The sequence below is a fragment of the Ursus americanus genome, chromosome 22, assembly GCF_024610735.1.
Source record: "Ursus americanus isolate L20-20 chromosome 22, mUrsAme1.1.p, whole genome shotgun sequence".
Lineage (NCBI taxonomy): Eukaryota > Metazoa > Chordata > Mammalia > Carnivora > Ursidae > Ursus > Ursus americanus.
The window spans coordinates 8,220,283-8,232,874 of NC_142148.1; the positions used below are offsets into that span (position 1 = coordinate 8,220,283).

The 12,592-nt window shown below is 43.7% G+C and overlaps 1 protein-coding gene across 8 annotated transcripts in view; it reads left to right on the forward strand.

The window, feature by feature from the left end:
- Positions 1–12,592, forward strand: part of BCAS1 (brain enriched myelin associated protein 1) — a 91,623-nt gene that overhangs the window by 65,665 nt on the left and 13,366 nt on the right. For 3 of the 8 annotated variants that reach the window (XM_087853482.1, XM_087853480.1, XM_087853484.1), the window contains one exon: positions 659–700. The exons of 3 other annotated variants lie outside the window; for them this stretch is intronic. In XM_087853482.1, coding sequence (XP_087709608.1) covers positions 659–700 — 42 coding nt within the window. Of the gene's footprint in view, positions 1–658; positions 701–7,667; positions 7,842–12,592 lie in introns of all 8 variants that reach the window. 2 more of the 8 variants (XM_045808444.2, XM_087853479.1) reach the window with 1 other exon arrangement.

Consider the following 12,592-nt stretch of genomic DNA (forward strand, 5'->3'; position numbering starts at 1 on the left):
TAGGGAGGCACAGTGTTTGAAGTTGGGTGTGTTGGACCCCAGCCCTCTGGGCCTCCAGAGGAGGGTTTTAACTGAACTGAACTTTGGAGTGATGACATTGGCCCATATGGAGGCTGATGTAGGGAGGAGCTTCAGACGCCAGCCACTGCGCTGTGGTCGGGATAAGGCTGAAGGCCCCACTCCTGACATCAGTGTCTATTTGCTCTATGAGTACCATGGCGTGGATTTTTCTGGACTTTCTGCCAGAATTTTCCTGAGCAGCTCATTTGTTTTTACCTAACAGTGACTGTGCCCTGCATGATCGATCCTTTTCTCTCTTCTCATCAACAACCAGAAAATGGTAAGGCAAACGCGTCGCTGACCCACAGCCCAGGCTATGGTTTGTGTTTTCTGTAGCAACCCCTTCTCCTCACGCCATTCATGTCCTGGCTGCATCTGGGTGTTCATTTTCCCTTCGTTGCACGTTAAAAATACAGAACTATTTGTATTATCTTGCCGTACTGCTTACTTTCGTGTAAGCCTCCTTCAAGTCCGTTTCGGACCAGGCATGCGTAAGAAATTCGATGTCCAAGAATGGCACTGGAGGGCTGCGAGCCCAGCTAACTCTGTTGTTTGGGTAACATTCTGACTCTTACTTTTGTTTTTATCTCCCCTTTAGTCAGTTAAAGAGGATTCAGTCCCCGCAGGGGCAGAGGCGAATGTAAGTCACTCATTAAATGGCAGAACCATTCCATGCTCATCTTCTGCATGCTGGACCATTCATTGGGCCTTTCAGCTCCGGGGTCCCGCATTCTTGCATACTCCAATGTCTCCCATCTGCTGTAGACTCTTTCACCCTTTCACGGGATTAGGGACCAATGGGGAATAACGCTGGGCGAAGATTTGTAACGCCTATTGAACCAATGCAAACTACACACGAAATCAGAGCAAATGTTTTTACGATTTGTTATCATTTGGGGGCTGAAAGAGTCTAGCAAACATAAGAACATCCTCACACATCCTTAAGGGGCAATAATGTTGCACGCTGGGCTCCTCTATCTTGATCGCACTATCACCTCTATTTCCATGGCAACCCAGATTCTCTACTAACTGTGGGTGGTACCCAGGACAGGTGGTGGCACTGAGCATGAGAGCGTCTTGCTGCTCTCGATGCTGAGACTGTTGGTCTTGGGCAGGAGAGCTGACTTCTTGGATCTATGCCTGAGAGACGTAGGTTGGGCCTCACTGTCCACACTTTCAGTGTGTTCACATCTGAAGGGGATGGTACACAGAGGCACCTCAAAAATGTAGTTTTCCAAACCATCTTCCAGGGAGATGAATAAATTGTCCTCGTGAGTCAGCAGCTTTCTGCTCTGAAAGAAGTGCAGTCTTTGGAAGATTTTGTAAGTGGGGATAAGTGAGTTCACAGCTCCTTAAGAGAGAAACTGATCATGATAACTTTGCCAAAGCAAAATATGTTTGGCTCTTTCTAGGTGTCTCCTGTTTGCTAGCTTTGGATAGGGCTTGTGTTTTCGTTTTTATTTAATTGCTGGCATTGAACTGATGTAGAGAATCCAAGTACGTTCCAGAAATGTTGCCTGTGATGTGGGATGAAAATTAGAATGGCTATGTTATAATTCTTGTTAGGGGAAAGATCTTTCAGATCTGCTTTTTTGTTGTTGCAAGTGTTTTCTTTTCTTTCCCTCCCTTCTCCCTCCCTCTCTCCCTCCTTTCTTTCTTCCTTTCTTTCTCTCTTTCTCTCCCTTTCCTTCCTTTTACTCTTTCCTTCCTTCCTTCCTTCTTTCCTTCCTTCCTTCCTTCCTTCCTTCCTTCCTTCCTTCCTCCCTCTCTTTCTTTCTTTCTTCTTTCTTCCCTCCCCCTCTCTTTTGGCCCAAACTTAGTAGCTCAGAATAGCTAAGATCTCTCATAATTCCAGAAAATTCTCATGAATTTACCAGATCTTTTCTGCAGTCAAGGCCTCTATTTCACCAACATGTGAGGAGGAGCTCTGTGAGTCTTTTTTCCCCTGAACTTTAAATTTAAATGTTGCAGGTTAGGTCTGAAGCATCAGTTAGCTTGGAGGTTCTGAGTTTTTTTGAAGAGAAACTTGTTTTTGGATGTTTGTGTGCAGTCGCCTGTCTGAGGAACCCCTTGCAACTCAGATGCTAAAATGTGGAGTTGACCTTTGACAGACAAAGGTCAACAAAGGTCAACAAAGTACGTATAGTACTCTAAACCTCCAAGCCGGACCATTAGGTGTGATTAATCATATCGTAAGAGTCCCTTAACTCGCAACTTCTGGCTCAAATATGGTTGGGTTTATTTATTTGTTTGTTATTTTTTTTTAAAGATTTTATTTATTTATGTGACAGAGAGACAGCCAGTGAGAGAGGGAACACAAGCAGGGGGAGTGGGAAAGGAAGAAGCAGGCTCCCAGCGGAGGAGCCCGATGTGGGACTCGATCCCGGAACACCGGGATCACGCCCTAAGCCGAAGGCAGACGCTTAATGACTGCGCTACCCAGGCGCCCCTATTTATTTGTTTTTTAAAGATTTTATTTATTTATTTGACAGAGAGAGACAGCCAGAGAGAGAGGGAGCACAAGCAGGGGGAGTAGGAGAGGAAGAATCAGGCTCCCAGCGGAGGAGCCTGATGCGGGGCTCGACCCCAGAACGCTGGGATCACGCCCTGAGCCGAAGGCAGATGCTTAACGACTGAGGCACCCAGGCGCCCCAATTCATTTTTTAATTTCTCTACCACCAGTTTCTATAACCGGTCTATCAACCAATGCAAAGCATAAGACAGAGCGATTTCCACATTTCTCAAAGTTTTTCATGAGAAAAATAAGGCTTTTGAAACCCACAGAAGTTTAGTGCTTTTCCTAGAATGCGCTTCTGGTCCTACCAGAAATAAAATCTACTGCAGAAACTACTGAATCATTCTGCTGTAATCTGAAAACATTTTGGCCATTGCTTAATTAAGTTAATGTTCTAACTCATGGGGGGAAAAAATCTCTCCTTCCCAGTGACCTGTAGGGTGAAGGACAGAGTTACTTCTGTTGTTTACCTCTCTTAGTAAGTAACCTCACAGTTGAAGTGAAAGGAAACTCAACCCAACCTAGATTTGTTTTTAAAAAAGAAATTTATTGGCACTCCTCACTGGGAAGCACTGGTTTTAAATCAATCTTGATGCAGGACTTCTCTGTGGCTCAGCCTTGCTGGCCTGGCTACATTTCTTCTCATATCCCATCACACAGTCCAGAGGAAAGGAGAGATTGGCCAGTGGAAACCCTGCAGGCCCTGGAGTCTATTCTCTTTCACGGACTTACGTGAGTTCTCAGGCTCTATGTATGAGTCAGCTCTTGCCAGGCTGTGTTGCCGTAACATCCAAGGCCCACACTGCCGTGGCTTTGAACAGCAATGATTCTTTTTGTCCTCACCCGTGCTACATGGCAGCCATAGGTTGGCTGTGGCTGATCCCAATGGCTTCCTCCTGCTGAGATCTAGACTGAGAAAAACATCCCCTTGAACAAGGACGTGCAGTTGTCTCAACAAGAGAGAAGACAGTACCAGGGGTGAGCCATGAGAAGGCTCCGAGAGCTTCCACTCCATCTTGCTTTACGGTGTGTCTGCTCATGTTACATTCGCCAAAGCAAGTCACCCAGCAGTGGGTACAGATGTACGATCCCCTTATAGGAAGCCGGAGTGAAAAGGGAAAGTAGTACATTCTGCCACATACGCCCATCCCTGAACTCCTCTGGTCGAGGAGCTAGACCTTGGCTAGGATTGGCTTCGATTGGCGCGAGCAACTGCCTCCTGGTCAAGTAGGCTTTAACGTTCAGGAGGGTTGTCCCCCCAAATAAAACTGAGGTTCCATGAAGAGAATGAAGGCAAATAGTGACTAGATTGAAAAAATAAAATCTTTCCCAGGTCTTTGTGATCAAATAATCATGTTCTAAATCAAATCAAGCAGCATCTTTAAAAGCTTGTAAAGTAAAAACTGTTAACATCACTATTGTGTGTTTTGGGTGAAGTGTCAGGGGAGAAAATCTACTTTGCTGTAAATCTGGTTCCAAAACTCACAGTTCTAGTGAAAGCTGTATAATCCAAATTCCCAGAGTAAATATGGTATAATATTTGAGGCAAAAAAAGGGAAAACTTTTGCTGTAATGTATTGTCTGTGTTACACATACTGGCCATCTTCGCACGAAGTCTAATATCCCCTCCTGAAATCAAGCAAGGGGGATTTGATTCTAACGTGTAGCGCAAATCTGATTTTCATTATATCCCTCGTACCCGAAATTAAAATGTGCAGATGCAGTTATATACTCTAAATAGGGATTGACTTCTTCCAAAATCCTGCCCTGGAAGGATATCAGAAAACTATCCAAATAAAAATCAAATTCTATGTCTGTATATGCAAATCAGCTCCTAACTCAGCTTAAATCCTTCTGGATTTCCACACCGGACATCAGTGGATTTTCCTTGGCTGCTGAAAGCCAACTTCTTGGCCTGACTTCAAAGTTAATGGGAGTCTCTAGACGTCCCCCCAGCACCAGGCTTTTTTTCCCCCCTACTGAAATAGTTGTGTTTTGAAGAATGGATTCTGGCCTAGGATTTATGAGTTGACACCATTCAAATTTTTAAAGGCCCCGCAAGAAAACCATTGGCAATCAAAAAGTTGATCATTTGATTATATAATTTTCCCTCCAGGCTCCTGCATACAAAAAAGGAACTTGCTGCTTCGATGACAGAATAATTCTGAACCAAGATTCAATGAGTCAGTCTCTGATCATTACCTCTCTAAGGGCTATTTCCCATTTCTCCACCCTTCTCCCCTTGATCTTTGGCAAGTTGGCAACTACCACACCCCCAAAGTATTTGATCATGATTAGTCTAAAGCAATTATCCCATTTTTTTCAACAATGATTTGGGAGTAAGGATGTGACCGTTTCTAGCCAGTGAAATGTATGCTGAGGTAGGAAATCAAAATACAGAAGTTCATTTGGAGCAAACGTTTTGCTATGGCCTTCCTCCCTTTTTTGAGACATTAGGTTACAGATGTGATGCCTGGAACTGTGGCAGCTATTTTATATCCATGAGGTAACAAATAAAAGGATGAAAACTCCCCATGCCAAGGATGGCAGAGCCAAAGGATAAAAGGAGCCTGGGTTCTTAAAGACATTGTGGAGCCATTGAACCAATCCTAGAACTCTCTACTCGCAAACTTGTTGTTCTATGTCGTTACTAGGAAAGTCACTGTTAGGTATTCAGTTACCGGTTCGCAACTCTATCCTCATTGAAATGGCTACTTACATGTGCTATGACTTTGGCCAAGTCATTCAGTCATTCAGATTCTTCATCTCTAGGCCAGGGATAATATTACTTACTCTGAGCTCTTTAATAATTCAATAACTATTCACTGAGGTAATATATCAAAAATACCTTGCACGATGTCAGCCATAGTAAGAGGTAGTTATTAATATTATCTCTAAAAAGTGGGCATGTGCATGGTGGGTGATTCCTCATAATTCAGGCCCATGGAATAAACAGCTCTCATAAAAGCACAAGTAACCGCTAGTATTAATTGAGTGCTTGTCATGTGTCAGGCACTGTTCTAAGACCTTTATGTGCCCTGCCTGATTTAATTTTGCAAACAACTTTCTGCTGTGTATACTGTCACGGTTGAGAATTGAGAAAACCCAGGTACAGAGATATTGAGTAGGAACCTTGGTCTAGAGCCTCTGTAAGGGGAGGAGTCGAGACTTAGAGCCAGGCAGGCTAGCTCCGTAGGCGGCTCTCGCGAGCACTACATCAGCCTGCCTGCGTTTCAGGCTTACCCCCGGATTCTTGGGGCCGCAGCTGCTTTTTCAGAAATGCAGTTGAACTGAATCAGGCCCCGGTGTAGAAATCCATGACCATGTCTGGCCACCAATCCCAGTGCGTCACCTGGCTTCAGTCTCAGCCTGGTTTCCCAAGATGGGCCTGGGTCAGAGCCTGGCAGCCCACGGTAGGAGTAGCCTTCTCACAAACACTTGTGGTCCAGCGTTTTCCTTCTTTAGATGGGACAATCTGACTTGTTCACCATAACTCCTACCACTCCTTTGTGTCTTGTGGTCAATCCCTGCCGATCTTACCTGCCTTGCCTCCTTCAGACTTTTGAGTGGATGACTCCCCAACCTAGAGGTTTGTCTACAGAGGAAAGATGCTAGAAGTCATGTCAATATGTTATAAAGTGGAAGGTGGGGAGAGACGGCTGTGACGTAGTTGCCATATTTTGGGGTGTTCCCTCATGCTGATTTGTTAATGGGCACCTTTCTGCTTCGGTTGACAATACAGAAATCAAGGGTCCTTCTCAATGTGGATCGTCGGGGTCATGTGCAAACCAGTGGTATAGTCTGCATGAAGGAAAGGAAAATGATTTCTCCACAGGCATGCAGGTGTTTTGGGAAACACCTATGTTCCCTTCCTCCCCACACCCTGACAACAAGAACAAGATTCAGAGGAAGCTGGGGGGTCCGGCACCAGCAAAGACAAATGCAGAGACCCCTTTGGCTCTAGAGTGCCTTCCTTTGAGACAGGGGATGACAAACCCATTGTGGGAGGGGCCAAATATTTCAGACTGAACAGGCCACATGTAGTCTCTGTTGCCTGTCTTTCATCTTTTAAAAACATTTTACAGCCCTTTAAAAAAAATGTGAAATCCATTCTTAGCTCGGGGCCGTGCTAAAACAGTCTCGGATAGATTTGGTAGCCGCTTGCCAGCCCCTGCCTGAGGAAACAAAGAAATTATGGAGCCCTCTCCGGGCCAATTAAATCCGTGGCAGGGATCAATGCAAAACAGAAACTGTTCCAGATGCGACTGGAACACTGCATAAAGGGAGTGAGGCAATGCCAAAGAGCAGAATTTGGAATCAGAGTGCAGGTGAATCGAACCTTCCATCCAAACCCCCCCATTGCTGGCCATCCCTTCTGCCCGACGGAACTTCAAGGGGCACTGAGCTCGCTGGGTACCTTGCTGGGGGCCATCAGGAACCTCATCATGGTGGTTTTCTTGTCAAGTTCCATTTCCTTCTGAAAGCAGGAACTTTGGTTAAGAAACAAAGGCAAATGACCGGCCCCAGGGTGGGGACGGAAGTAAGGGAAGGAGGAGGTCCAGTCTGTTAAATCCGGTGCAGACTTACACTATATTTTCCGCAAAGAGGACGGGTCTTCCCAGGTGCGTGGGATCTTCGGGTGTGCAATGGAAGGTGTCATGCTCACCGTCTCTCAGGCTGGACCTTTAAGGAAATGATGACTCCTGGTTTTTATACAGGCCAGGTGTAAGTCTCCTTGATGGCAGAGCAAAGAGGTGGGCCTCCTGCAGCAGAAGGGGTAGTGAGCCTGCTGTGAGCGGGAGTCCCCAGGAAGGGCCTCCTATCTAAGCCTTGTACCTCGTGGAGCAAGGTTTTTGCCACTCCCGAGTCTGCGTATATGGCATTTTTTCAGAAATTGGCTGTTTGAAAGCACACTATATGACCTGAGCCTCCCTTCTCGAAGATGTGCCTGTGTAGAAATGATCCCTGGGTCCGACCTGTAGCACGCGCACAAAGGGCCACCAGGAACCCCCCCCCCCCTTTATAAAGCCTGTTTTGGGGAATGTTTTTTTTTTTTTTTCCCACCGTCTTATGACCTGGTAAAATAATCCAGGTGGTGTGTGAATCACCAGTAGAGGTTGTAAAGTCCGAGGAAGTAGAATCAGCCTTGCAAACAGTGGATCTCAACGAAGAAGGAATTGCCACACCTGAACCCTCAGAAATAAGACTCAAACGAGAAGAACGCAAACCACCGAGAACCTCCCTGATGGCGTTTCTCAGACAAATGGTAAGCCACCTGCTTCCAGTACAGCAAAGCCGAAATGCCCAGATCGGCTTCTGAGAGCGAAGGACCCATCTCAGGTGGGGTGAGCCGTAACTGTAGGTGGCGTAAAGGGGATACACATGGGATCTGTCGTGTGCAGGGAGACAATTGCCTTTCCTCCTTCTGACTCAATCATAGAGCAAGTCTCAGTTTATTGCGAATGCTCCTTAATCTTTCCTTAACTCCTGCTAACTCCCTTTTTAACAAAGAAAGAGCTGGCCTTGGGTCCTGAGGTTTGGCGACCAGCAGCATCCATGCAGAAGTTAATATTGTTGTTCGCTTTCAATTTAACTTATGTTTAGAGTTTCCTTCTGTGTATGGCAAATGATATTGTTTTTCTCATGATGGTAATGGTATGCTGTTTCCTTTGAAAATACATGTATTTACATAAAGAACATAAGGCATTGTTTAAAGGATGAGGTAAGAAATAGGCCAAGTGATATACGGATGTTGGAAAAATTCTGAAAGTGATGTGTGAGTGACACAAATTTGGACAAAGCCGATTTATAAATAATTCCAATTATAAAGTGACAACATAATTTTCCAATAGTGAACGTGTATAACCCAGTTGGTGAATTTGCCATGCTGTTAGCTTGCATAAAAGGGAAAGAATGTGGGCAGATGTTTTTTGGTGTCTCTGAAGTGTCATGTACATTAAATAGCAAAGCATCCAAGAACTTAAATAATATAATGCAACAAAACCCAACTTGGTTGGAAGACAAAAAGCAAAAGCCCATGTAAAAGGTCATTGGTTTAATTCTCTTTTAATGAAAAACAAGAATTTCATTATAGTGTACCATTATTTTCAGGAGTATTTGGGAGTTTAATCCTCTGAGAAAGCAACCCTCTGGTTTCACAGGCTCCGCCTGTTAAGGAATTCTTTCTAGTCCACAAAGCAACATAACATAACACAAGCCGCTTGCCAGTGGGAGCTGAGGCATATTAGAAATGACTCTGTTAGAAATTGTCAATAGGAGTCATTTTCTTTTATCATTGGACTCTCAGGGCGTAGGAAGCGTCGAGTTAGTAGTAAGCAGCCTGTGTGGCCGGGGTCCCATCTATATTCCTGGCCATTTACTCTGCAATTTGGCACTGAAAATGGGGCTCAAGATCTGAAAGTTTTCAACCAACTTTTACACAATGTCAGGAAAGAAAAGAACATTTGGCCTTTTTCTGGCAACCCATCTACATTACAAATGGCATCCCCAAATAGCTCATTCCAACTTTCCCATTTCTGGGTGGAGTTGGGAGATATCCCTCCTCCCCTGAATAGCAAATAGTATGACTTTCTCTTCCAAATAACCAACCTGAGACTTCTTCACTCAAAGACAAGAGAATGCAAGACCCTCCAAATAAAGCATGGAAGATGTCTAAACCACCCCCTACATCCATTCAAATCAAATCCTTGAATTCTTTTTTTTTTTTTAAAGATTTTATTTATTTATTTGACAGAGGGAGACAGCCAGCGAGAGAGGGAACACAGCAGGGGAGTGGGAGAGGAAGAAGCAGGCTCATAGTAGAGGAGCCTGATGTGGGGCTCGATCCCAGAACGCCAGGATCACGCCCTGAGCCGAAGGCAGGCGCTTAACCACTGTGCCACCCAGGCGCCCCCAAATCCTTGAATTCTAATGAGGTCGGACATTACTTAAATTCACCCTCCAGAGCTATCCTTTAGAGGTTTCTGGGGATATTTTCTAGCAATAGAAACTGGGTACCTCTGAGCTGTTAGGGAAACAAGTTGGAAACGAAAGAGTCCTTTATAATTGATTCTCCCTAGGATAGGGGTGGAGATAGAAGAGGACACATTTTCCCAGAACAATCGTAGCATCAGGTCCTATAATGTCCATTGTTCTTATTATCTATCATCCACAGGAAGGGTTACGCCTGGGAGCTTGAACATTATTCCTCTCTATTAATGCTGAAACTCCAAAGCTTCTATGATTTGGGGGATTTTCCCTAGAAATTGCAGAAATCCTAGTGATTCTTGTCTTGCAGTCTGTTTTGTTTTCATTATAACAATATATTGCCATCGTGAATAATTCAAATACACAGAAGACATGGGTTTTCCAGCTCACCACGATCCCACGACTCCCATTGTCATACCCAGCTCACTCACTGATGTCGCTGGGCCTATCTCTGTGGGCATTTGGTGTCACATCCCTGATACCGTGCCACCTCCGTCTTTATATCAACTTCATTGAATCACATCATCTGGATTTATCATACTCGGGTTAACCATTGTTCTCTTGATGGACATTGGATTTGTTTCCAACTTGTTGCACTTCATTTGGTCATTTATTCAACAAATAATTATCGAGTACCCACTGTATTCCAGACATTGGGGTACAACAGTAAGTTGTATCTGTCCTCATCGAGAATAAAGCCCAATGAGGAAAACATGTTTGTTTTTAACTCTAGGCCATATGCAGTGAGCACACACCACGTGTCTCATGCACATAATCTCAGGTCGTTCACTAACTAATCCGGTGAACATCCTTGCACACCTACTTTTATGCACATGTGCTAATATCCCCACAGCGTACACTCCTGGGGGGTGGCTTCAACAATTGTTTTCAGCTTTGAGCTAATATTTCATGACTTCCAAACTAATTTAAAGTCCGGATTTATGCAGGAGAAAACCAAACCAAACCAAACCCTGCTCTCGGGGCTTGAAAATTGAGACAACATCTGACTCATCACCGAGCTTTTCATTTTTCATTTTTTGAGCCAAATAAGTGAACATTTCAAACTGATTTTAGATATTGTTAGCAAAATATAGTTCTTTTTAAAATAATTGATTTAATAGAAGAGGGAACTCAATTGTAAATGTGTCACCCTTGTTTTGTAATCAATGTCTCCATTTATCAGATCATGGATTTTCTACCTCCTCTACTTGGCCTCCATTAAATTTCTCTCAGAAGACATATTTTGCTGTCCCACGGCAATGTGACTCATGGTTGCATATTTTGAAAAAATAAATAAATGCATTGCCCAGTTTATTTCTAAAGAGATCCTTTTCTTTCCAGAAACTAACCTCTCCTAAAAATAGAAATGGAAAGAGTATCATTTTTCAAATAATCCCATTTCAGGAAAAACAAGTATATTTCAGGTAAAGATAAATAGAGTCCCCCAAGTCCTCGTACTGCATCCAACACAGGTCAAGCTACAACTTCACAAAAATCCTATGGGCTCCTACAGATTTTCAAAATAATTGCGAGGAGTAGCTAAGACATCTGTCACGCCCTAAATAGAAAAAGATTCTTATATGTATTAATTCAAGTGTATGTCAAGAAATTGGATATTTGAAGCACCAGTATATTTTTATAGAGTGAGTGGGTGGAGATCTCTATTCATGTGCCCGCAAACCAGGTAGGCAGATGAAACCATACGGTGGTAGATAGAAATATAGAGATATAAATTTATCATCTGTCAATATTAATAACACCCTGTACTTGAAAAGTGCTTTCTTCTCCGAGCCATTGTCACCTACTGTTTCATTTAATCCTCCTCCTGTCTCTTTCTTTAGACCATTTGTTTTGTAAGAAGCTCTTTGTTGGAATCATGGTCTCAGGCATAGAGAAGGAGTGTGAGCTTTAATATCGAGCAAATATAAGACCCGAATGAGGATAGAGCCAGGAAGTCATGGTCTTCCGTTGCTTACATTCGATCTATAAATCTAATAAAACCTGTTGAAATTTACCATCTGGAGGGAAAAGAAGGGTGCTTTGTAACGGTGATTGTAAGACAAAAAAACAAAAACAGGAGTCTTCCAGCTTAAGTTCTTGATCTCCCTTTCTGCCCCACGTACCATCTATGAATATAGAGTTGCCCTTCATGAGAGGGTTTCTGAAAGTAGCATTTCTTTGGGTAATTCCTGTCTCCACAGAAGCTTGCGTTCCTTTCTACCCTTAAAGGGGATTCTGTGGTCACTTGGCGCTCTCAGGTAATAATTACAGTAATGATGATAATAGCTACTGTTTACATATCATGTGCCAGTGGCCCGGCCAGCGCATTAGCTCATTGATTAGCCTAAAAACCCCATGCAACACATTCCTGCCCCACCGTGCAGAGAAGGGCAGGAAGACTCGGCGTGTTTAAGTGATGCCGTCAAGGTCACAGAACTGGTAGATGGCGGCACCAGACCTCAAACTCGGGTGTTTGTTGATTCTAACGCTCACCCCTGTACTTAGATGGAACTGGGGCTTTCTGGGCTCCTGGCGGCTGATTTTTTTTGAGAGTACATGGAGGTGAACAACCAGAGCTCCATTTTTGTGATTCTCCTAGTAGTGTTCTCTGTGCTTACCTGGAATCACCTGAAATGACAAGGCAAGAGAGAGGAGAATTAATACATGACTTACATAAAGCTCGGGTGCGCGTTTTCTGAATATATTTGTCACTAAACTGAGATTTGCCTTGACTGTGTAATTTTGTCTGATTGCCCAGTTCTGTTTCAAGTGAGTATCTTGGTAAAATACAAAGGTTGGACGCATAGCCTTTGTTGATTCTGGAAATTTCTAGCAGGTCCAGTTCCTTGGATTTGTTACAATAAGGCTGACCTAGTAAACAATCCCTCATTATCAATTAAAATATTTTCCCAATTCTTTTAAATTGCAACTTCAGTTGGATTAGATCTCCATCAAAAACACACTTGCACTCCTTTCAAAGAAATGTGAACCGCCCACCAAACATTTCCACTAGAACTTTGAATAGCTAAG